This window comes from Hirundo rustica, chromosome 5 (assembly GCF_015227805.2).
Source record: "Hirundo rustica isolate bHirRus1 chromosome 5, bHirRus1.pri.v3, whole genome shotgun sequence".
In the NCBI taxonomy this organism is placed as follows: Eukaryota; Metazoa; Chordata; class Aves; order Passeriformes; family Hirundinidae; genus Hirundo; species Hirundo rustica.
In genome coordinates this window covers 61,130,207-61,155,066 of record NC_053454.1, presented here as the reverse complement: position 1 = coordinate 61,155,066, position 24,860 = coordinate 61,130,207, and the positions used below count along the sequence as shown (strand labels likewise).

At 43.1% G+C, this 24,860-nt stretch overlaps 1 protein-coding gene and 1 long non-coding RNA gene across 3 annotated transcripts; one reads left to right on the top strand and one right to left on the bottom strand.

Annotated features, from left to right (window-relative positions):
- Nucleotides 1-7,773: 7,773 nt before the first annotated feature.
- LOC120752661 (uncharacterized) lies at nucleotides 7,774-21,627 on the bottom strand. Its single transcript, XR_005700785.2, has 5 exons — nucleotides 21,602-21,627; nucleotides 9,640-9,725; nucleotides 8,720-8,767; nucleotides 8,257-8,420; nucleotides 7,774-8,110 (listed from the first exon to the last, which is right to left on the bottom strand). It is a non-coding gene; the product is annotated as an uncharacterized LOC120752661 (long non-coding RNA).
- ALB (albumin) lies at nucleotides 8,566-20,567 on the top strand. Of its 2 annotated transcripts, XM_040064091.2 has the most exons (15): nucleotides 8,566-8,576; nucleotides 10,843-10,886; nucleotides 11,567-11,627; nucleotides 12,454-12,586; nucleotides 13,418-13,632; nucleotides 14,206-14,338; nucleotides 14,510-14,607; nucleotides 15,381-15,510; nucleotides 16,388-16,602; nucleotides 16,728-16,860; nucleotides 17,663-17,760; nucleotides 17,920-18,058; nucleotides 18,704-18,927; nucleotides 19,438-19,570; nucleotides 20,509-20,567. In XM_040064091.2, exons 4-15 carry the CDS (start codon nucleotides 12,458-12,460, stop codon nucleotides 20,557-20,559), a joined length of 1,698 nt encoding a protein of 565 aa, XP_039920025.1. In that variant the 5' UTR covers nucleotides 8,566-8,576; nucleotides 10,843-10,886; nucleotides 11,567-11,627; nucleotides 12,454-12,457; the 3' UTR covers nucleotides 20,560-20,567. The 2 variants fall into 2 exon arrangements, with proteins under 2 accessions (XP_039920025.1, XP_039920024.1); XM_040064090.2 differs by lacking the exon at nucleotides 8,566-8,576 and having other exon boundaries at nucleotides 10,758-10,886.
- Nucleotides 21,628-24,860: the final 3,233 nt, after the last annotated feature.

The following is a 24,860-nucleotide window of genomic DNA, read 5'->3' as shown; positions in this document are numbered from 1 at the left end:
CTATCTCTATTTCTTCATTATAGCAAGTTTCCTGTGAGCATCTCAAGTGGTATGGCCTTGTGATTAAAGAAAATAAAGACAATCCAGACAGACAGAGCATTTAAGAGGAGCAGCACTAGCCTGGGAGAAGTTCAGAGTTACAGCAGAAGGTAAATTTACATTACTGTTAACCCTCAAACCCTTGCAGTCTGAAAGCCCCTTTGGTATCAACATCTGCCTGCTTGGTGCGGTAAGTCAGGTGATTTTGCCCTTGGCTGTTCTTACCCGTGGTGTCATTGGAAATACACATATATATCCCACTCAAGTGTCTGCCAAATCTTTTGGGGACCATCTCAGATACTGATGTCACATTTTCTATTAGTTGCTCTTAAAACATCACGCCAGCTTTGACCACTTACTCACAGGGAGAACTGCGAGAGGAAAAACAAGTCCAGAAAGCAAAACCTTTTAGCAATTGATTCAATGAAAAAATCTACAAGTGCTCTGTTAAAACACAAAAATATTTGTTCCATAATATATTTAGTACTTTGGGATACTAAGTACTAAGTTAAGAAATGGCTTAAGTACTTAAATCCTAAAATGCATTAGTACTCTGTGAGCCTTACATTTTAACAAGCATAAATGATTCTGAAAGTGTGCTTCAGGCTCCTAATTTCCTTGCTAAGCTTTCAAAATTATTATCCTTTTTGAGTATAAAACTGAAAAACACCTTGGCAAATAGAGGCAAAGGGCACCTGGACAAGATTCTGGATTCTTTCTCATTCTCTTCAACTGTGGTCGAAGGTAAAATAAAGACAAGGCAAATCATAAGTGAATTTTTTTTGTATGTTTCGTGTATAATGGATCTGTAATCCAAAACTGTAAGTGAGACCTCTCAAGCCAAAGCCGCATCAACTATATTTGAATATTGAAGTTTACATGTCAAATTAATTTTTTGTTGATTTTTTTTTTTTTTAATTGCTGACATTTAAGGCAGCGTCAGCTGTGGGGCTGCGCAGGAGTCAGCTAGAAGGTTAAATATTTCTTACACTTTGTGTTTTGCCTGGGTTCAGCCAATCCATAATGATAATTTCTATAGTAACCACTTTTTAAGTAAACAATTGATTAGTTCTGAAATTAGTCCTTGAAACGGCTTCTCCTGGAGCAGCTTGGACGCTTTCAATGCAATTTTCTGCCGGCATGCAGAACATCAAGGCTCAGGCTGTTTTTTCTATCCTCATATAGAGTGTGCCTTGAAAATATTTATCCTCCCAGGGTAGTTTTATCTCTGGATAAGGAAGGGAGTGTGAATCTCCATGTAAAATTCAGTAAGACCTTGGATTCAGTGAAGGCAGTGTAAGAAATGCCTTTGATATCTCAGAAAGGCACTTAAAGTGGAAGAAGAACAGTTTTACAGAGTTCAAATTAGAACTAGAAAAACTATGTACAAGTTTTTGATGGTCTAAAATTCCCTAACCCCAAGGTCCCGTGGAGCTTCTGTTTTCAAACAGAACCTGCCCTCACGTGTTCACTGTGTGCTGTTTCACTTATTGGCTAGATATTGTGGGTTCCTGCTCTGTTTCAGGGGCCCTTGGAACAGGTTTTTTTTAAAAAACAGAGGAGAAATAACAATGTTTCTGTTATTTCAGTTGGACTCAGTAGGTGGAGCTAAAAGCCGGCAACACACCTGCAGCTGAAACTAGTCTGATTTTAATTCTTTCCAATGTTTTGGAAATTAATTTTTTTACTACAGCATTTGATTCTTAAATATGTACATCCCGAGTTGTTTTTTTTTTTTTTTTTTTTTTTTTTTAATTTGACAGTAAATATAAAGTGGGGTTTTATGTGCAATATGTTACCAGCAGGCTGAACAAGCATTTCTGTCTGTGTGTGGCATTTACAATGCCACTGACTTTATTGTTAGCTAGTTACAAAGTTAGGAGCTGCCTTGAATAGCTTTGTGTTCCTGAATTAGTGACCTTAGTGAGAAAAAGTGCTGGTGGGGTGAATTTTCTTTTTGTCACTTGTCATTCTCTTGTTTTCTTCTTTATGACTCTGAGTTCATTTATATTTTTTAAATGAGAAAATATCTCAAATGCCAAACTTATAACTGTCTGTTGAGTGAGCCTATGAGTGTCTTGAAAGGTAAATCTGGATCTTTTACTCTCATTCATGAATTTTGATGCACCACCTCAGCTTGGTTTTCTCAAGTGTGTAATTTTCAATTACAGACAATATATTAATTTCCAATACTTAACATTGTATTCCAGAACTCAGTTTGAATACAAATTCCCAAGCTTACCTTCAGAGATCACTACAGTCTCTCCGCATTCACCCAAGTTCTTCAATGCTGCTTAATTTCAGTGAGTTTTAAACTTGGATTCAGCAAAGCACTTTACATGTAACATTTATGTATCCTAATTCCAAATCCCGTGCATCTCTTTGTTAGATAGTGACTGTCACAAGCCAGAAAAGCTGTCCAGAATTTTTGGAGTGCTTTATCAGCATTACCTCACATCTTAAGGATTTCTCACATTCTGTATTTCTGATGTGTTTCTTCAATTGAAGCATGTAAGGACAATGCAAATATTCTTCAAGATAAGTGCCTTCATAAGCTTTACACAAATAATTTGCAGTAAGAGCACCAAATAAATCACATATCATTACTAACCAACAAGCTGAGTTTTCTCTCCATTATTAATCCAACCCCAGTGAGGGCTGTCATCTCTTTTAGACACATCATTGTGGCAATTCACTACGACTGTCACTTTCTTTGCCCACAGGAACATTAAATTTTTCTCAGTTTTGAGGTCCACAGCCTCTTTGTGCAAATAGTTCTGTTAACAGTAGGTGGCAGATCTCACCTGCTCAAGAGCTTGGAAAATGCTTCATCAGGCTAGTTCATATGGAATGCTGATACCCGTTTACCCAGGACACACCGTAGCTTTCCCTGTCAAAGCTCTCTTTTAGGAAAAGATGAGGCTTGAATATCAGTTTTAGAGTAATCTCGATATTACCTGAGCTAAATCTGCTTTATTGCAGGTACATTTCCTACTCTTTCACTAACCAATCTAAAAGCATTTCTGTGATTTGGCGTGAAATAACTTCCTTAAAATACTGTAGGAAAGGTTGAAAATCTGCATGGAGAGATCCAAGATACAACCTCCCCTTCACCAAGCTCGCTTTCCAGCAAAGTCAGGCAAGTTTTGGCACTGACTGACATGACCAGAATTAGGCCAATGCTGAATATATTTCAAAATCCTGCACAGAGGACCTGGTAACCTTAGTGAGTTGCCAAAAAGCTCCTTAAGCACTATCAGTGCCCAAGAGACAGGAGTCTCTGCTTGGTCTGGCTTTAAATCTGTCCTTTCTCAGCCTAAAGTACAGTTATATACTAAAAGCAGGAAGGAAAAACTTGATTTTCCTTTCAGAAGTGAAGCAAATAGGTTGCCTAGCTGATAACAAAGAATCAAAAAAAAATGCTTTTCTTTGAAAACTAACTAACTAACTAAATAATATACAGAAGTTCCTTCTGCTCCTCCCCTCCTAGGGAAGCTCCTAGTCTGTTTCAACTTCTCCACACATTAATTTTTAATTACAATGTTACATTGTTCTGGATTGAATTTTATGACCAGCTTGAGCATGAAGTTTTCTTCTTGTGGGTGGACAGGTAAAATAACCTAGGCCCATGTTAGTGGAGTTTCTGCTTTGTGATAGTGGGATTGTGGGAATGGCATGGAACACTATAGCCATGAGTCTCTGATGGCACACATCCCAAGCTCCTGGGGAAACTGGCTCATGTGGTCTCCAAACCACTCTCCATTACCTTGGAACAGTCACAACTGTCAGGTGAAGTCCCCAGTGACTGGGAAAAGGGAAACTTTTTAAAAGAGGAGCAGAAAGGAAGACCCGTGGAACTACAGACTGGTGAGCCTTACCTCTGTGCCGGGGAAGACCTTGGAGCAGATCTTAATGGAAGCACTGCTGAAGCACATGCAAGACAGAGAAGTGATCCAGGACAGTCATCACAGCTTCACTACTGGCAAATTGGGCCTGACCAAACCGGTCCCTTTATGATCATCATAAATCCAACCAAAAACCCAGCATTGGCAAGTGCACCAATAAAGCATGTAAGTTAACTGAATCCAAAATATTTCACTGGAAACATCAGAGTACTGATAAACTTTCATAAAATCCACAGTTATATTTCCATATTGGCTCTGACAAACCTGCAGGGAGGGCAGGCTCTGTAATTGAGAAATTTCTGTCAAGTGATGCAAGAACATTTGTATTCTGAGATGACAAAGCATCCGTCCCAAACCTCCTACTTGCTGACAGCAAAGAGGCTGCAGCGCCCAACAGTGCAGCAGGACCTCAGAAACCATGAGACTTGTGTTCATGTCATACTCTCAGCATTTTCAGGCTTTCTGGGCTCACCACAAACATCGTCCTCAGTCTTGATTTAGCACTGGGCTGTTCTCTCCGCCAGTAGGAACCGGGAGGAATTGGGTTCAACACATAATTTGCCCAGTTTCCAATTTCCCAGTCCAGGGAGTCAGGAATCTGGATCTAGCCTAGATCTGCACTGATTTTAAGGGAAGCCTTAAGCCTCTATGCGCTGGGAATAGCTCCAGTGCCTAGACACCCACTCTGTGTTTCCAGCACTTCAAGGAAGAAAGTCAGAAACCGAAGTTCACACTAAACTGAAGGTGCCAGATAAGGACACTACTACATTAATTGTTATAGTTGAATTTCCTGAGTTATTTTTGAGACCTGTGGATAGGCTGTGGATATGCCTGACTGGCAGTATTGAAGCACTGCTGGTATGAGCAGAAAAGGCCTTCGGGTAGAAAGCAAATGTCAAGGACTGTCAGCATGGGGTTGGAGGGCACCACAGAGGAATGGCCTTGCGAGTGTAGCCTCTGCTTAATTGATCCAAAAGACAACACCAAAAGCTTCATGTGCAAAGAGTTCGTTAATATTTCTTTGCAAGACTTAAGAAGGATTCTCAGTTTAGTGTTCAAATTTTAAAAATCCAAACCAAACATCACAGCTATTTAGACTCTGCACAGCCACAGATATGCCTGATAGATCTCTTTAGTTCCTCTTATGTATGGACCAATCTTTTGATAACTTATTTAAGAGAACCACAAGAACCATACAGATCTCTGCTAAGCTAAAACAAAGGTTTTGGTCTCTGATGAAATTTTTCTGATTCTGGGAATGTACTGAGGAATCTTTCTTCTAAAATCACATCTTCCTGAAAGCCCTCAAATTCAGAGAGATTGAATTTCAAACCCCAATCATTTACTCCTTCGTAAACCAGAGTTTTTAAGCACTACTCTAAAGAAAGACAAACAAATAAACCAAGCAACGTTTCCTCACTTTTGTATTATTTTTAGTCACTTCCTTAACTCTGGGAATCCCAGGTTTCTGTTATTACGTGTCATAATGTAACAAATTCAGGTAAAGGAGAACATGGGAAGGAAAACAGCAACCTGAAGAAAGACAAGGGTTTGTTGCTGCTGCTGCAAATCCAGTTCTTTTCTAAGAGATCATTACATTCTGGTAATATAATTGGGAATCTGGTTCACATTGAAGGAAGTACTGAACCTGGAACTAAAAGCCGGAGATCACCTAATAAATGTGGTCTGGTTGAATGCTGCTTGAAAAACACCTGATTTTTACAACAGAAAAGTACAGGTACTTGGATTTGACTAACTGAACTTTGCTTCACAGGCTAAGGCAGAAATATGGAAATATTTCACCATGCCTTTGGATTTCACCTGTGGGGACAGGATGCTTCGCATTTCATTTGTGGAGCCTCAGAATTCATAACTGCACCATGATATACAGAAGTGAATTATCCTTTCACATCGGCAAGTAAATGTCAGTGCCAAATTTTAAAATGTCTTGTCCTGCCACCTCCAGTAATATGGACCTAAAAATGGCTCTACAAACTTTTCTTCTCCTACCACCAGAGGCCCTGACTCTCAGCTAAAGAAATTCCAAAGAGAGTAGGGAATATTTGAGATGGAAAATGCTCTTCTTGCTCCAGGACTTGATTTAAAATGACTACATTTTCATTTTTCAAAGTTGTGAGGGCTTTATCTTAAGAAATTGTTTGCTCAGGAATAGAGGAAAGGCTGAGAAAATAATCAGGCCCTTTATCTCCTTAATGCTTGAACAAGTTGTCTTAAACAGACAAACAGATGAACTAGGATCTTCCCAAGAAAGAAACCAACAAAAAAATCTCCAAGGCCCTAACAGAAAAAACAGCGCGAGAGAACAATTACAGCACTAACACAGATTCTGTTTCTATGGAGTTGGACATGAAAGTGAAAATATTTGTCAGCTTGGCAGTTTTTAGGCCAGAATGGGAAAACCATAAGTTTACAATGAAACTAAATGAAAAATAAGGTGAGTATCAGGACTGCCAGGCGATGCAGTAATACTGGGGGGGGCAGCTGCAGAATGGCAGAAATTATCTGCAACTCCTACAGCCCCTCTACACATAAAGGATTTTTTCCAACTCATAATGTGTTTCAAGTTGAGAACAAACCCAGTGGCTCCCAGAATCATTAGTTCATTTTACACATGCTTTGTTTCTGATTTTAGCAAATAAGCCTGCTTACACTTACAAAAAATGTTTGTAGCCATATTTTTTATAAAAATTGGAGGTTACGGGTCAATGGCCTAAAGAAATTCAAAATGAAAATATGCTCCCAACACTTCCTGCTGTTCCTCAAAAGTTTGCAATATTTCTTTGATTGCTAAAGCTGAAGTACATCAAACTTAGGGAAGAAATATTAATAATCTCTTGCCAAACAAAAGCTTTCAGCTTTGGCTCTTGAGCGTACCATATTAAATGGCTCTTCTCTCTTGCCAAAGGCCATCAGGTAGCATAGCAGAGCAGCAGAGAAATTGGAAACTGAGTGCCAAAAAGTTTCTAGGGCACAAGTGAATGCACTGGATTCCAAAGTCCTCCAGGACTTATGTAAGAGGAAGAAGAAAGATCTCCACTGACAGTCTTATCATGAGCCAAACATCAATCACATCACCGCAACGATTTCAGTTCCAGAGACGATTATCAAAGGCATTAGAAGAAACACTAAAGAAAAAAATCCTCCTGAGAAGGACTTCGTGAAAAGAGCAATGCTGCACCTCAAGTATTTCTTTCCTGCATCTATTTTGTATTTAGATACACCCGTACCAAGATGTAACAGTGATTTTTTTTGAGGGACCGTAGAAATGGATAATAGATTAAGCCAATACTCAGCTATTTTCTGGACTACCTACTTGAACTGGCAGAGAAAAAGTCATAGAGGCATGGAAAACAGAGACAAGTTCTGAGAAGTCTCAGAACTGACACCCTTAAAAAGCACTGAAGGATGTATATTTGGATATACTCAGGCAATTGAATGCTTAATAGGCAAAGCAAAGCTATTCTTGTACCTGCTGCCAAAGAATGATGTTGGCAAATGTTAATTAATATGGAAAACGGCTATATCGCTACATTGTGGGCTTGTGAGACAAAGGGGTAGGGATGGCAGAATGCCCTATGGATCAAATGTACAGGATCAGCAATAATTAGTCATTCTTGTCGATTCAAAAATCCTTATTTGAATGATCAAGAACTCACTAACACTGCAGGTGAGTGGCTGATGCCCAGAGATGAACAGTTGAGTATCAGAGCTCACTGATGATATGCCCAGGAGATACACCTGACATGGGATGCTGTTAGCTACACCTGAGCTGGTCTCTGCCTGCTCTACCGCAGTGATCAAACCCCTCCTATCTTTATGTTTGCTTGTTTTATATCGGCAAGTCCATCTCTGTTCAAACAAAGGCCACTTCTCTGAGATATCTGACTCGTTCTGCACAGGAGCCAAACAGCAGTGATAAGAATGGCAAACATCATGCACCAGAGCAGGAAAAAAAAGAAATACCTGATACCTGTCCATGTGTCCAGAGTTACAGACATCTAGAGCTACAGACATTTATTTAGAAATATACTGATCATTACAGTTAGTAAAAAATAGCTACTCGCTGCAGCTACTAGCACAGGAATGTCTGTCTCGGAGTTTGGTGTGGTGTCTCATGGTCCAGTCCCACAAACAGAACTATAGGTCTTGAAAAAAAGAAGAAACAACAGTAAATAAAATTGAGGGCCACAAAAGTAAAGGATTTCTTAATGTTCTTTCAGTTTTGAGAGGTTACTTTGAAAAGTGCTTATTTCCCAAAAGGGCTCTGACAGTTGTTCTTATGATACATCACCTTTGTTTCTCAAGAGCCTCGTGAAATATTAGTACAACTTGGTCCACTTTGCTTCTACTCTTCCACTTTGCACAGGCTGGTATGATCAAATATTTTTAAATTATGCATTCTTTTTATTTCCAGGTCAATTAATCTTGGAATTATTGTCCATTGGTTCCCCACACCTGGAATGAAAACTAGTTATCAACTGTAACTTTAGATATAAATGAGTGTGAAAATAGATCATCCTAAAATGCCATTAATAAATTCCTTTTTCTAATAGCAGGACAACTTCATTGGAGTGAACTCAAAGCAGTATGAAAGCACTGAGTAACAGGAAGGTCAGTATAATATTTAATATTGTTAAACAAACATGAGCATTGGAGTTCAGCTCTCAGCAGTTATATGAACCATTGGCATGAAGGACAGGACAGACAACATAAGATATCTAGAAATAAACATGGACCCTGTATTCCAAACTTACATATTAACTCCAGGGGACCAGGAGAGTTCTTGCTAACACTGCACAATGCTGCAAGGGAAAATTCCAGAGAGCTTTCAAGATGCAACATTGCACTCATTGTGCTGAATTTCAGCTTTGCCCTCCCAGCCCTTAGCTGTAGTTTTCTGGAGACTTCTTTGGTACAGCCTGAGAGCATCTCGAGAGCTGTTCTAAGACATCATTCACCAACACCACAGTTATTACCACCTTATAGTTATCCAAAAAGTACCTAAAGGTGTGTTTCTGTCCCACTGAATGCTCTCTTAGGATTTCAAAGGAGATGGGTCTTCTCTGACAGAGGGATATGGTCAGTAAAATAATTACAGACTGAATTAACAAGCTCTTTCCTCAGATTTTGTTAGGCTAAAGCAGCACAGGTCTGAAAGGTACAGATTGTTCATAGGTTCCCATTATCCTCCAGAAATGTGGGATTTTGCTACAACCACCTGAAAACAATCATAATGTCTAGCATTATGACATTTCTAACACCGATTTTCTGCCAACCTGGTTTTCCTGCATCATCCTTCATGTAAGAGTTATCCAAATAATCCTTTAATTCCCAAAACAGAGCCTTGTTAATTTAAATCACTAACAGAATGCTGTTTTTTACCTACAAAAATATCAAGAGCAGACTCGGGAAAATACAAAAATTTTTTTGCAACAGCAGCAGCCTGTAGAAATTTCATTGTATCAAACTATTCTGTGAACTTATCTCAGTTTTATGTGGTTATTCCTGGAGAATAGATCGGCCTTTCTGGAATGCAAGATGCATTGCCTTGGCATTTTCCTGAATGAAAACTGCCTGCAAATATTTTGAGCTTAGACCATGTCATTTGCTTTATTTCAAATGTCTTTAAAAATTCACACTCAAAACCAAAAGGAAGTATTATGTATGTACTTACTTAGTTAAATTTCCAGAAAATTGATCACTGAATTTTTCTTACTCTTCCCATTAGGAATAATATGGAGTTATGGCAAAACTGCCCACCTGAGGAAGAAAAACAGTCGAAAAGAGAACTTAAAGACTAAGGGAGTGTTTGGAGACCACATGCTCGGCTCTACCATGTGGGTGCTCACAAAGCAGAGTTGCAAGGCAGCACACAACCTCCAGTTGTGTGGGTTTACATCCACACACTGGGGACATAAATTCATTAAAATAAATCCCAGTATCTACCACTGGGAAGCTACATCACTTTGCACTCACCAAGGGTCCAACCTTGTACTTGTTCAGGATTTTTTGAAGCATCTCAGTGGGTGTCTTAGAAAAGTAATTTCAATTTTATTCCATGTCCTGGGACTCTGTGCAAACTGGGCATTTCTTCCTCTGTCTGATCTCCTAAGTTACTGACTAATCAATGGGAAATTTTTCAGAGCGGAAAGCAATGTTTAATTAAACGATCACTCTTAATGTCAGTACAAATGAGAAATTGCAAAAATTCTGAAATGACAGCTCTTACACATGTTTACCCAGGTGTTTGGCTGTCTTCCGGATATTGGTGAATGGCAGTATCTACAGAAAACCAGAGCAGGACCTACCAAACTCAAGTGCTCAAATCAGCCACAGATGTCTAGATTAGCCATCTCATCTTAATAAAGTGATTTAAAATTAAAATTCTCTAATTTCAAGTGCACTGAGTCCTCTCTGGGTGAGTTGTTGCTATACAATACCAACATGCTTTGCTTTTGAACAAATACTAGCAGAAAAAAGAGGCTATAGGATTAGCCCTGATGACTTTTTTGTCTGATGCCTTGAACTCCTTATTTGTCATTTGATAAGGAAATTTACGCAAATCTTTATCTTTTTTGGGTGCTGGGAGGTTCAACCTCCTCAGGACGAAAAGGCCCAGTGTAACAACACAGAATAAATAACTAATATCAAAATATTTTTTGGCAAGGGCAGCTGAAGTTTTGAAATCTTCTTCAGGCCAAATGGAAATCTACAGATGCCAGCTCGAGGGTTAATATTTGACAAGCACGGGCAGTGAAGGGTATATAAGCAAACGCTCTTCCTTCGATCTTCCTAGCATTTTTGAGCAATTTTTGCTCACATCATAATCTGAAACCATGAAGTGGTTAACATTAATTTCATTTGTTTTTCTCCTGAGTTCTGCCAGATCCAGGAATCTGCAAAGAACTGCACGAGATGCAGGTAAGAAAGGATTAATTTGTTCTCTTGGAAGTCTTTGTTCGATCAATTTAATGTCTTTAATACGGTTTCACAAACAATTCTTGGGAGCCTGATCCATATTGAACAGAAAAATACGATTGACTTGAAAAGAAAGTAAATTTAAGAGACAGTGGGGAGATGGGTAGGACACTCAGGACAACTTAACTGGGCAAGTAAGTGTGGTGCATGAACAGATGTCAATGACTCAGGATCTGTTCCTTTCCAGCATGGAAAAAGCAGGTGCACTGTGCTTTTGGGAGTTCTGTCTTCTGACAAGTTAAGAACTTAGTGTTCAGAAGAAGAATGTTTGCTCTAATCAAACTTCAGCCACAGTGCGTTATCTGCAGCGTTTGTTGGTGGTGGTTACACAAAGGACACATTTAATAAGTCCCAACAGCCATTTTGAATATCTGAATGAAGCAGATGCTTATAAATACTCTTTTCAGTCATAAAAATCACATGCTTGGGTTCCCTCAGAAAGACAAGCAAACCTAAGAGTTAGGTATCTGTAGACAAATGAACAAGTTCAAGTTCTTATGCTCTTAAGTACAGAAGTTGTGTGGATGCTGAACACTTGTGAAAATCTGGCCCTTGGTGCCCAGGGTCCAGCACAGCCAGTGTGACAGTGAACATCACCGCTCCCCCTTTGTTTTTCTTCCTAGACCACAAGAGTCCGATTGCCCATCGCTTCCAGGACTTGAAGGAAGAGACATTTAAGGCAGTGTAAGTGAACATTCAGCTTCCATCTTTTGATTGGCTTTTTTGTCTCTCTTGATATTGTACCAAAAATGGAAAGCAAGACACAGTGTATGAGCTCACAAGGAGTGTGTGTGTGTCTCAATGGAACACTGAGCTAGCCCCTTACTCTTACTGCAAAACCTAGAAATGTTTTAAGACCTGCAAACATCACAATGACTTTCTTGCTCTCTGGGAAAAGAACCCCTTGCAAAGAAAGTGAAAAAGCTTCTGTTCCTCCTCTGAAAATAAAATAGGCATGAGGAATACAGCTTTGATATCCTTAGAATGAAGAGAAATTATGCCACATTGAGACATTGTCGGCAAAAACCACAAAAAACCTACCAACCTCAAAAAACAAACCTGTGACAGGTTTTCTGAGACAATTCAGTGATTTTCAATTGAAACTGGTTTTGGGAAAGACAGAGGGCCCTGACAGACACTGAGTACTAAGAGAAGGCAGCCTGAAGATCATAACTTGTAACAGTGGCCAAATCCAACTTAGGTGATGGCATTTATGAGTTTGCTGGTGAAAGTGACAGAAAACTCCAATCAGTTTTTTGGTTTGTTTCTCGTGTATTATTCAAGACTTCTTTTATTGGAAAGGTAAAAAGGTTATTTGGAAGGTTAAAAACATGTTCAGAAAGGAAGTGAGAAGAAGACAAATATGAGATCTGGCACTATGCTCTGTATGGTATTCTGGTCAATCTTTGTGCCATGTCATTTGGACAAACAAGTTTCATTCAGAGGCACCTTTGAAAACATTGACTGATGTTCTTCATTTTCATATTCCAAACTGTGCTTTGTATTTCAGTGCCATGATCACATTTGCCCAGTACCTCCAGAGATGTTCCTATGATGGGCTGTCTAAGCTGGTGAAGGACGTTGTTGATTTGGCACATAAGTGTGTGGCCAACGAGGATGCTCCCGAATGCACAAAACCACTGGTAGGCAGTGAATCCTTCTACACTCTGTTTCTGCTCGCTCTGTGCAGCTGCTAGGATTGCACTCCTTGAGGACTTAACACCCCAACCTTTCAGGTGTGGCTGTGGTCATGGGCCAATGCTCACATTTCAGTGCTTGAAGAACTTGTTTTTATCAGGTTCTAAATCCCTGCCTTTAAGAAGTGCCTAAATGATCCATGGAGCCATATGTTGGAGACCAAATACCACGCTTTGGCGCATTCAGCTTAGCATTGCCTGAAAATAAATGTTGGCATTTCATACAAAAGCCCATTTGTGAAGTACAGGCCTAATTCTAGGTATTAAAGTGACCCAAGTGTGTGGATTTTCACACTGGGGTGACTTGAAAAGGTGTGTGTGTGCTAATTTAAGGCACTTAGTTTAGGAGGGTTTAGAAAACTTCCTCTAAAATCAGGTAACAAAAGAAGTTTGCCGGTATTTAGGATCCCTGGACATCTAACGGTTTCAGCTAGACAGCAGTTCTCCCTAAAGGTTTCCATCAAATCCTGTTTCAATTAATTTGAAAATTCAGTTTAGTCAGATTGTGAGTAAAACAAGAACACTGTCTTGCACAGAGTATTTAAATTATAATAACTTTTTTCAGTCAAGCATTGGAACCAGAATATTGAATATCAGACTACATAAAACAAAACTTTATAAAATTATGCAAAAACCAGTAGATTATTTTGATTTATGATCTAAATCTTATTCAGTAAAAATTTACTACTCAGCCTGGCTTTTCTTTTGCAGACAGACAATACATTCCACTGTCTATATGTAAAAGTTAGTTCTGACCCTCCGCATCTCCCTTTACAGCCCTCCGTTTTCCTGGATGAAATCTGCCAAGTTGAGAAGCTCCGCGACTCATACGGTGCCATGGCTGACTGCTGTGGTAAAGCTGATCCTGAACGGAATCAGTGCTTCCTGTCCTTCAAAGTTCACCAACCAGACTTCGTTCCTCCATACCAGAGACCAGCTGCTGATGTGATATGCCAAGAGTACAAGGACCAACGGGTGCAGCTCCTCGGAAAGTAAGGAAAATGGCCACTTCTGCTTTCTTATCCTGATCACATTTTCTCATTTCATGTGAGAGAAGGCTTTTGCACTTGAAACAGGGGTTAAGGATCCCACTTTACAAATCCTGGATGACCTTTCTTCCCCAAACTTGCTGAAAACTCAGTGTTTGCAATACTGATTTAATAACTTATTTGCTCCAGCTTCCCACTACTCTTGGTGTAATTGCAAGAGTGATGAAAGATAACAGTGAAAACATTAAAAATCAGCAATAAAATCTTGGTGAAAGGACTATAGATGAAGTTTTCACACTGAAGATCAGAATTTTCAAGTATTTGACAACACATTTTTAAAAAGCAGATGTACATCAAACCAGATGGCTTACAACATCAGAAGTTCACACTTCATTCACAGTTACTGAGTCCTGCCTTGGGATGGGTGAGATTTAGCAGAGCATTTCCCATCAGCAGGCATTATGTCTCAAAAGTAGATTACTAAACTAGGAAAAAAGTTAGAGAAGCTGCAAGAGGTTTAAGACCATTTGCTTTTGTCACTGGAGCACGGAACTTACGCTTTCCTTTTCCTTCTAGTTTTGTCTATACTGTTGCAAGAAGAAACCCCTTCCTGCATGCCCCAGCGATCCTGGGTCTGGCTGCTGAGTATGAAAACGCACTTAAAAGCTGTTGTCCAGAGAGTGATGTTGGTGCTTGCTTGGATGAAAAGGTACACAAATTTGTCACTGTGGGTAAACACTAAGCAACTGAGTGAGAAACAGGCAGAATTTTCCTGTTCATGCAAATCTTTGCATGAAGAACTTGGAGAGACAGGCCAGGATTAATCGTATTCATTGGATGTAACCAGTTTAACGTGCAAATGTGTGTCCTGTTACCACAGGCGGCTGTCATCAAGGAAAGAGCCAAGCACATAGGTGTGAAGCAGAAGCACGGATGTCGAGTCCTTGAGAAGTATGGTGAGAGGACCTTCCAAGCAAGGTAAGTTCCAATCACTTTTTTTTATAAAATGTAGGCTTGTCAACCTGAGAGGCTTAGGAAGAGCTCAGCTGTAAGAGCTGCAGAGCAATTAAACCATCTCTGGAACCAGTCCAGAAGATAGAGAATGAACTGCTGGAGTGTCACTCAGAACCAGAGATTACAGTGTGTTTAATCCACACTTTTGCTAAAGCTGTACCCCATTCCAGTGCCTACAGCTTTCAGTGATGGATACATCACTAATCAGCAAAGCAAGGCACTATTTTGAACCTTAAGCCAACCAAAAAGTCAGATTTGGCAGAATCACAGTTGTTAAAATATTTGTTTGTAAGATAAAGAAAAGCTTTTACAATTAATAAGTGGATCACCTGTCTGGGGACAGAGGTGCTTTCGTTCTGTGGCCAGTCTGATACACTAACATTGACTAAGATTATCTTATATAGACATAGTCAGCTTTCATGGAAAGGTATAATCAGGACTACATCTATCTGTGCCAAGTAATCTGGAGCACTTTCCAGTAGCTCAAGAGTGATGGGGAATACAAGGGCGTGATTCTTACAGTTCGGCAGAACAGAAGAACCACAGACTTGTTCCTTTCTGGCTTTACTAGTGCAGATGTTGATACCCATTTTTTTTTAGCCACCAGAAATTAGATGAGAAGAATGGGTATTTACTTGAAAAAATCCTGGCCTACCCCACCATGTGTTAGTGACTTGCAAGGTTTCTGTTCCCTACAGTGCTTTAAAACAAGTGCCATTTTCTCCTTTCCTACCCAGTAAACTTGTTCGTATGAGCCAGAAATACCCCAAGGCTCCATTTGCAGAACTCATTAAGATGGTCCATGATGTGAAGGATGTCTACAAAGAGTGCTGTGAAGGGGACATGATAGAATGCGTGGATGACTGGGTGAGCTCACTATTTTAAAACAATGTTTACATACTTGAAAAATGTTTAGGAAGATAGTAATTTGTGCAGCTAAGCATTCACAGTCCAGGGAACTTAAACTTGTACTCAGCACTGCTGGAAGGTTCCTCAAGCACTAAAAAGCTGAGGATCAGCACAGCTGACTCTTAATGGAAGTAGTTTTCAGCCCAGCTCCAGATCTAGCCCTGTCTGATCAGGAGGACAAGAAGCCATGGCTTGCAGTCTATGCAGCGTGTTTGACCAAAATCAGAACATTTAACAGGGAGGTTGTTTGATGGTATTTATTCACTTCAACTCAATCATACATATAGGAAAAATAAAGCAGAGGCAGAAAGACTGCAATTTTTTTCTCTTGTCCTGTCAAGTGTACTGCCATTAATCCAACTCTCTTGGAGTACCAATGAATGCTAGAGAAGAGTTTAACAAACCTCTGCAATTGTGAGATGATTTGAATATTGCCTGGCTGACTGGAACTCGGACACACTTGTGGAACCAGCTTGTTTCAGTGCTCTGGGGTTATATATCACGTTTTGTCCTCTATCAGAGCTGGGTGGACCGACAATGCTCTTCAGGCATCCCTGTGACAGAGCACTCGGTGATGTGCCCCGGCTTTCCAGAGTTCGTGTTCTTAGAGCCTCTAGAGTCAGGGAGGGCACCGCTCACCCTGCACATCGAGTTCAGCAAACACATGCCCCAGTTATTTCTCTTTGTGTGAAGACAGCATTTTCTTAGAAAAGTGCTTAGTAAATAGCTGACCTGAGTGAAAAGGGAAGAATCTGAAGCAGAGAGAGTAGATTAATTAATCTGTCTTTAAATTATTATTTCACAGCTTGTCTGATACTATGTATTAATTTTACAGTCAGAGCTCGTGAACTCTTTGTGCTCTAAACAAGACATTTTCTCAAGTAAAATCAAGCCCTGCTGCGAGCTGCCAGCTGTGGAACGGACCAAGTGCATCATGGAGGCAGATTTTGATGACAAACCTGACAATCTTCCTTCACTAGTTGAGAAATACATTCAAGATAAGGAAGTGTGTAAAAGCTATGAGCCAAACCATGATGCGTTCCTGTCCGAGTAAGTAGTGCCAACAGCATTGCAAGTTGATTGTCCACCTGAGGAAATATCCTTGTTATTACTGCACTGTGCTTGATGAAAGCAGCACGTTATTCAGGAGCTCTGTCTGCTCCTGTGCCTTTCAGGTTTGTTTATGAATATTCACGAAGACACCCTGAATTCTCCACGCAGCTGATTATGAGGATTACTAAGGGATATGAAACACTCCTGGATAAGTGCTGCAAGACAGACAACCCCGCCGAGTGCTACGGAAACGCTGTAGGTGCCAAGCTTTGTTTGCAGATGACTAGAATGCTTGGTTGGTACCTGTCATAAGAGAACGGTGTGGAGAAGCTCCTACAGAAGAGCAGACAAAGCTTTTGGAGAGACTAATTCCAGGAGGAACTAAGTCCTCCTGGTGGGAGGTGGAGCAGTCCATGGCCCATGGCAAGGATACAGGGTTATCTCAGATCACAGCAATTTCATTTATCACATTACAATGTTTCAGACTAGTCTCACTTAACTGTCTGAGGCCTCTGTATCTCAAATGTGATTCTGCTTGTCCTGAGGCTGACAATTAACAGCTCAATTACTCTCTGAGCTCCACTGCCTACACCGAGTGTGGCTGCTCATGGATTGTGATGGGAATGTGCACGACCAGCACATAGACACCTCAACTTAGGTCTGATCTGCAACTCAGTAACGAGCAAGACACAGCATAAGCTGAGTTCCTGAAAGCTTTGGCCAAGAGATGTTCCCCTCGTGGTTGATAATAATTGGAAATATTTACTTGATTTAAACAAATAAACATAAACCCTCACTGCTTAGAAAATAAGTCCAACAAGTAATTAAATTAAGTTTTTAAAATGTGGCTGGCTTTTTCAAGGAAATTTCTGTTAGAACTTAAGATCCACTTGGGAATCAAATCCTCCTGACACCAACCTGGCTATACGGAAGTGATCAACCTTGCAAAATGAGTATTTTGTAGTTAAGGTTTAGAAGAGGTCAGAAGTTACATTTGTGTGACTGTTACCATCAAGTCCTGCTCTAACATTACTAATAAATTTGTACTTGTTTGCAGCAAGAGGAACTGAACAAGCATGTCAAGGAAACTGAGGATGTTGTGAAGACAAACTGTGAGCTGTTCAACACCCATGGCGAGGAAGAGTTCCTGAAAGGGTGAGCAATTCCCGATAAATACTCTGGAGTGTAATGAATCACACTGGCTGCTTTGGGCAGATTGATTTGGTCTTCACTTCTGTTTTCTCTTCAGTGGGCTAGATGTGCTCATATTTGAAGAATGCTCTGCTAACACTCATGTTGATTTGACTTTGTCAGACTTCTGGTCCGCTACACTAAGAAAATGCCTCAGGTATCAACGGACACCTTGCTTGAAATCGGGAAGAAAATGACAGCTGTTGGCAAAAAGTGCTGCAGTCTACCTGAGCAGAAACGCATGTCTTGTTCCGAGCACTACGTGAGTACATGGATTTAGGCTTTTGCCTTCTTCTCTTGGAGATTTTTCCTGTTTGCAAAAATACTGAATCCTGGAACACAGTGATTTCTCCTAAACACCACGCTAAGCATCTATCTAACAGAATTCCAAGTCTGTTCATTTTTTAATGGATGTGAGAGCCTAAATGGCCATATGATGGCAGCTTGGGAGAATTTTAGTTAAACTTCACTTTTCCTCAGAAAGCAAAAGTAAGTTCATATAGTCTTATAGAATTGGGAATCATAGAACCACGGAATGGCCTGGGTTGGAAGGAACCTTAAAGATGATCCAGTTCCAACATCCTGCCATGAGCAGGGATACATTCCTCTGGACCAGGTTGCGCAGAGCTCCATGACTGAGACTGTTAGCAGGTTGCATTTGGAAAAGGTAATAGTGCCCTAAAAAGCTCAAGCCTACTGATTGTAGCCCAATGCCCAGACTGTTTGCAGACAAAGAAATGCCTTACTCAAGGAGCACCTATATATTTTAAATTTTAAACACATGCCATTTCCCAGCTAGCGTTACATTCAATAGCTTCCACTTCCAGCTATGCTGTTGTGACACAAACATCACCTAGTTGCCGTGTTTTTGGGAAGATGTAACTCACCTTTGCCCTCTTCTTTTCAGCTGAGCATCGTCATTGAAGACATGTGCAAGAGGCAGGAGAGCACCCCTATAAATGACCAGGTTTCACAGTGCTGCAATGAGCTCTACTCATACAGGAGACCGTGTTTCACTGCCATGGGCGTCGACACCAAATACGTGCCTCCGCCCTTTGACCCCATGATGTTCAATTTCGATGATAAAATGTGCACCGCTCCTCCGGCTGAGCGCGAAGAAGGGCAGCTGAAGTAAGCTCCAGGAAATACCTTGTAGGGAAGCTTTTCGAGCGTAGCGCTTTGGGGAGCGCAGAAGGAAGCTACACCCTGTTCTGTCACCTGACTGGGGCTTCCCTCCTGACAGAGAAAACCAGATGGAACGATGCGTTTGCACTGACCCGGTCAGCGTGTAACATCGTGTAGTTTGGAAGAGGCAAAATAGAAATTTTTCTTCACTTAAAATCACTCTCTTAACTGAGCAGTTCCATGTAGGCCCACTGCCAGTGCAAATCTTGAGATGTACTTAAGAACAACAGAGAGATCACTTCCCTACGTTTTTCCCCACCTGTAACTGAGTTAACACAAAGCAAACAGATGGTTGTGTTAGACTGGGCTTTTGGAGTCACAAACAGACACAGGCTCATCTAGGCATGACAAAAACCCCTCATAAGTGAGCTGTGCCTGGGGGGATGGGTGTCTGGTAAAATGGGGAATCCGACTTCAGCAGGCAAGATTAATTGTGTCTTGTGGCTTTGTTTTCAGATTGCTCGTCAACCTCATCAAACGCAAGCCACAGATGACAGAAGAACAACTAAAGACAATTTCTGGGGGTTTCACTGCCATGATGGAAAAGTGCTGCAAGCAGTCAGATATTGACTCATGCCTTGGGGAAGAGGTACTTTCTATCTCCTTTTAAAAAAACAAAACAAACAAAACACACACACATGCAGACACAAACACTCCTTCCCCCCAAACAAAAAACCAAATCCAATTTAAAAAACAAACAAGAAAAACCTCACCCAAAACAACAGACACCACCCAAACCACAAATACAGGAACCTGGAAACTGTGATAGAAAGTTGTTTTGCAAACTGCTGCGGTCACTTGTCCATGTGCTCTTATAATAATTGGCCGGAGCTTAATCTTGGCTGCAGAGATTATAGTCACTGAACAATTTCACACGGGAAGTCCAAACTGCATCTAAATCCCAGATTAGAGGAAGTTCTCTTCGGCCTTGTCAGAAGAATTAAATATCTACAAGCCACAGTTGAAAAAAAAAGCGTAAAATTTATCTCTAGCATACATAAACTTCCTTTTGTGCTACAGATCATTACAAAACTCTGGGATTAGCAGGAAAAAGTGCATCAGGATCGATCCTCAGAACCGCCTAACAAATACAGATATATTGGAAGTTCAGCTGATCGTGTCACAGACAAAGTTTTTCTGGAGCATTGCCAGAAGTATAAATGACAGTTTGCAGTAGCAACCTCATTTTAATGTAGGGCACAGAACTGTTAATAGTATCTTAAACTGCTTATTAATTGAATTCTTCTTTATTTACATCCAAAGTATTACAGTTAGATACATTGGGAAGACTTAGGAAAGAATTATTTTGTCTCTAATCAGTTCCAAAAGTTTCTTTGCTACTTTGGCAAAACTGGAAGATACACAACTTCCAGGGGCACGTGGCTTCTAGGGTCAGGAAGTACCATTAGAATTATCCTTTGAACCATAATTCAGGCACAAGTTTGCATTTCTAACAACTCCTTCTCAAGCACAAACTACTTTTCTCCTCGGTTTCTGTCTCTCAACTGTTTGTGTTCCTTTTCCTAGGGTGCTGCCCTAATAGTCCAGAGCAGAGCCACATTAGGAATTGGTGCTTAACCTAAGGTAGGTAACAGCAGTAATGGACAAATACCTTTGTCTGTCAATCTGTCTGCCCCTTCCATCCACTTAACTCCTTTATCCCCAAAAAGCATCCAGCTCCCCTTTAACCACCACCTGTGCTTTCCCTAATTGTTTTAACATCTGCCACTGCACAGGGCTCAAAAAACTGAAGCAGTTACCAGTATGCTGACATTTTACAAAATACTCTCTTTTGTCTCTCCAATTTAGGTTGCCAGTGGGAAAAACATGAAGAAAAAACTTTCTGTGTAACTTCTCCCACCCCTTACCCTTTTTCCATTGGTACTGAATGGACATTTCATGAATATTCTGTGTTCTGTCACACTATGTGCTTTTCAATTCCATCACTTAAAAAAGAAATAAATAAAGGCTTTATAAAACTGCACCTGTCCTTGTCTGCTGGTGACTACCATAAGGCAGAGTTCTGCAGCGCTGCCTACAGCAAATGGCTGTTCTAAGTAGAATATACCGGCTTCTGTTCATTTCTCTAGGGAAGTTTTTATGAAAGAATATGAAAGGTTGTAAGACATTTAGCTAAACTTTAATACCTTGACTCAATTGCATGTGGATTTCACTTCAGCCATTGTAATTACATATTAAGAGAAGTTTCAACGGTACTGTTCGATCCTAAAGAAGATGATTAGCAAGGAGCTGTTCTAAATATATATATATATATTATTTTTTTTTCACACCAGCCATAAATCAAGCATCTCTTCAATTGCAAAGAGTTGCAAACAGCCCTGCTTTAAGACACTTTTTATGTCTTAACCCCTTTTTTAAAAAGTATTTTAAATTTTCTCCTGAAAAGCTCACCACCTAAATCATGCCCTTCACTGCAGGAAACTCCCTGGAGAGACATTTCCTGGTCTTACACCAACAAAACCGTGTGATTTGCTAGGACATATTTCATTGCACCGGCCCGGGGAGGCTCGGGCCGTGGACTCCCCCAGCCCCGACCTCGGCCCCCAGCCCGGACAAACCTCCCGGCCCCCGCCAAGCTCCCAGTCCCGCCACCCCTCACCTGGTCCGCGTTACCGCTGCCGCTCCTTCCGCACAGAGCGCCGAACTAAAAAAATTGGCTTCTTGTGCCGCTGCCGCTTTTGTGGCCCCGCCTCGCCTCCACTCCCGCCCCGGAGCCCCCCAACACCTGTGCGGGCGCTCCGGCTTCTCCGTCCGGGGCTCTGTACGAGAATCCCAGCCCGCTGCCGCCCCGGCAGAGCGGGGCCCGGCGCTCCCGCCGCTCGCCGGGTTCGGCCGAGCTCGGCTCGGTTCGGTGAAATCCGAGCCGCTCCGTTGCGTTCGGCCGAGCTCGGTTCGGTTCGACTTAACTCGGCTCGGCTCCGTGAGGCCGGCGCGTGCCGGGCCGAGGCGCGGGTGGGAGAGCGGCAGCGGCTGGTCCCCAGCCCTTCCTTTGGGCTCCCCGGCTGCCGGACGAAGGGATCGCCGGGGCCATGGGCTGTCAGCTTCCCCGAGGAGGGTCCGGCAGCGACGGGGCAGCCGAGTCGCATTTCACACGAGACCAGTTCGTGATCCGAAGCTGAGCTGCTCGGCCGAACCGTACGAGCTCGGCCGAACCCAGCATCCTCCTCTCATGACCATTGATTAGCTCGAGTGCAGTCACTGCCCAATGAGCTCCTGCCAACCCCGTGCTCCCGTTCGTGTCCCTGCGATGGCCGGGCCGCCCGGGGACGCGGCGGCAGGAAAACACCGCGCTCTGCGTGTTCAACGCGAGGCACCCCGCCCTCCCGCGTGCCGCCTCGGCCCGACTCCCGCTGCCCTCAGGGAGCCGAACGGAACGGAGCCGAACTCAGCCGAACGCTGAGGGCGGTTCCGAGTTCCGCCGAACCGAGCCGAATTCGGCCGAACACGGGGAGCGGCTCCGAGTTCGGCCGAAGAGAGCCGAGCCTGGCCGAATGGAGAGAGAGACTCCGAGTTCAGCCGAACCGAGCCGAGTTCGCCCGAACAGAGGACAACCCTCCGAGCTCGGCCGAACCGAACCGAGCTCAGCCGAACCCAGCCTCCTGCTCTCGTGACCATTAATGGGCGCGCGTGATGGGCTTTCAGATCAAAGCATTTTCCCTGTTTATCTTCCTGCCTCTGTTTTCCTCTTACCTTCCCTGTGCTGTTTCAGCCCCACGAACTTTATACCCCAAAATTGCTCTGGCTTCTCCTTACCCTCCAGTAAATCTGCTTTTCCCTGCTTCTCTCGTGTCCCTCGCGTTACTGTATTCCTTAACTTTAACAAACCATCCCTGACCCGTAAGCTTTGTTTTCAGGCAGATTCGGCTCGGTTCGGCTGAACTCGGTGTCGCCCCCAGAGCGCATCCTGCCAGAGCCAGGCCGGGATTGTGGGAAGCGCCCCTGTAGCAGCCCTACAGCGCGCTCTGCCGAACTGCAGGCGCTGCTGCGGGCCCCTCAGTGGCGCTCTCTGAGTTAAAGCGGTGCTGAAGTCGGTCTGGCACTCGCTGCGCGGTTCAAACGCCGGGCACAGCCGGGCCCGCACCCCGCTCCGAGCGAGGGCCGCTGCCGCGGCTGAGGTGCCGCACTCACGGCTCCTTCTCGCTCGCTGCCCGCGGCGCCTCTGCCCGTGACGAGGCCGAACTCGTCGGCAGAATGAAACGGCCGCTCCCATGCCCAGCCCAGTGTCCCTGTAGGACCCTGCCCGCTCCCAGAACGTCCCTGTGGCGCCCCACGGTGGTACCCAGCTTTGGTCCCTGATCACTGTCGATGAGAAGCGGTCCCACCTCTTCCCCGTTCCCGAATGGCCGCTGCTGTCAGAGAGGCAGCGGGGTCGCGTTTCACACCAGACCAGTCCCTGTCCGGACCTGCCCTCGGTGGGCCTGCAGCCCAGCAGCAACACGTCGCTCTCACAGACTACAGGCCCTGGGATGAAGAGGCTCATTTCTGCAGCATGTTTTATTACAGAGGAACACGAACCTTGGTCGACACTCTTTTACATCCAGTGTCTTTTTCTTTATTCTTTCCTGTGAGCAGTCCGATGGAGTCAGAGGCCTGCTGCAGCACGGAGGGAACTGAGTCAGCTTTGCACAGACCACCAGCACAGCAATGCCTGTGTGCATACTGCAGAAGAAGATCAGCAGAGGCCAACATGCCAGGGAAAATCCAAGTGCTCCTTCTCAGGGAAACAGCAGCAGCTCTTACTGTCCCTGTGGTGCTCCAGGAGAGGCTTTGGCAGAGATGCCGTGCTCTGCACCTGCCCTGACAGGCTCAAGTTTCTTCTCTTTGCTGAGAAGGGCACCTGAGCCACTGAGGGTTCTTGGTCCCAATCATGGCAAACAATGACCCACTGTATCCCAGACAGACAACCCCTCACGTGTGCTTCAGGCAGAGCACAGCCACTCCCCACGGGCTTCTGGCAGGGCAGTGGCCAGGAGGTCACACAACAGCCAAATTTTGGTCCTTGGTCCCTCCAGAGAAATGTGGTGACCACAGGTTTCCCAGGGCAGCACTTGTGTAGCTGCACTTTGGGACTCGCTGGCTGTGAAGGCTGCAGGGCCCAATGGGCTTCCATGGGCAGGGAACTTCCAGGTGCTCAGTGCCCCGTTGTACCACTTCTGGTTTAACTACTGAATGTCACCTCTCAGGGCACCCGAAGTTAGGGACAGGCATGCAAATGAGGCCTGCACTGCAACAAGGCAGCCAACGTTGTGTCAGCATCTGCAAAAGCTGCTCTCAGCTTTAATTCCTACACACAGACATTGCACTTTCCACTGTTCCCACCCTTCCAAGGGAACAGCAAGTGCTGCAGCACCATTACCAAGATGTCTCCTTTCAGCTCAGGCCCAGCGAACAGGAGGCAGAGCACAAGCCAAAGGGACAATGACTTCCTAAGCTGCTTTACTTCCCCTTGCAAGAAGCCAAGCTTTAACCAGACACCAATGGCTTTCCCAAGGATTATCAGGCAGCCTGCTATCTTCTTCTACCACATCCAATAAATCACAGTCCCCAGCTGTATTTCTCAACATGCAAAATGCCAGCGATCACTGTACTGCAAAGGCTTCTGTAAAACCACTGGACTTTGTAAAGGTACCAGAGTGTGGGCACTGCCAGGGAATGGGCGAGGCCTCTGCAGCACCAAGCAGGTCGCTGCTTTGTGACACCCCTCAGCTGTCCTGGCATTTCCTCTTTTACCTCCACTACAAGCCATTGTGTCAGCTCCAATGCTGATAGAAGGTGCTCTTGAACAACTTGAAATATGCAAGACTTCATGGCACCAGTAAAACCAGGTCCTGGCTGAGCCTGTGGAGTTTCAGATCCCA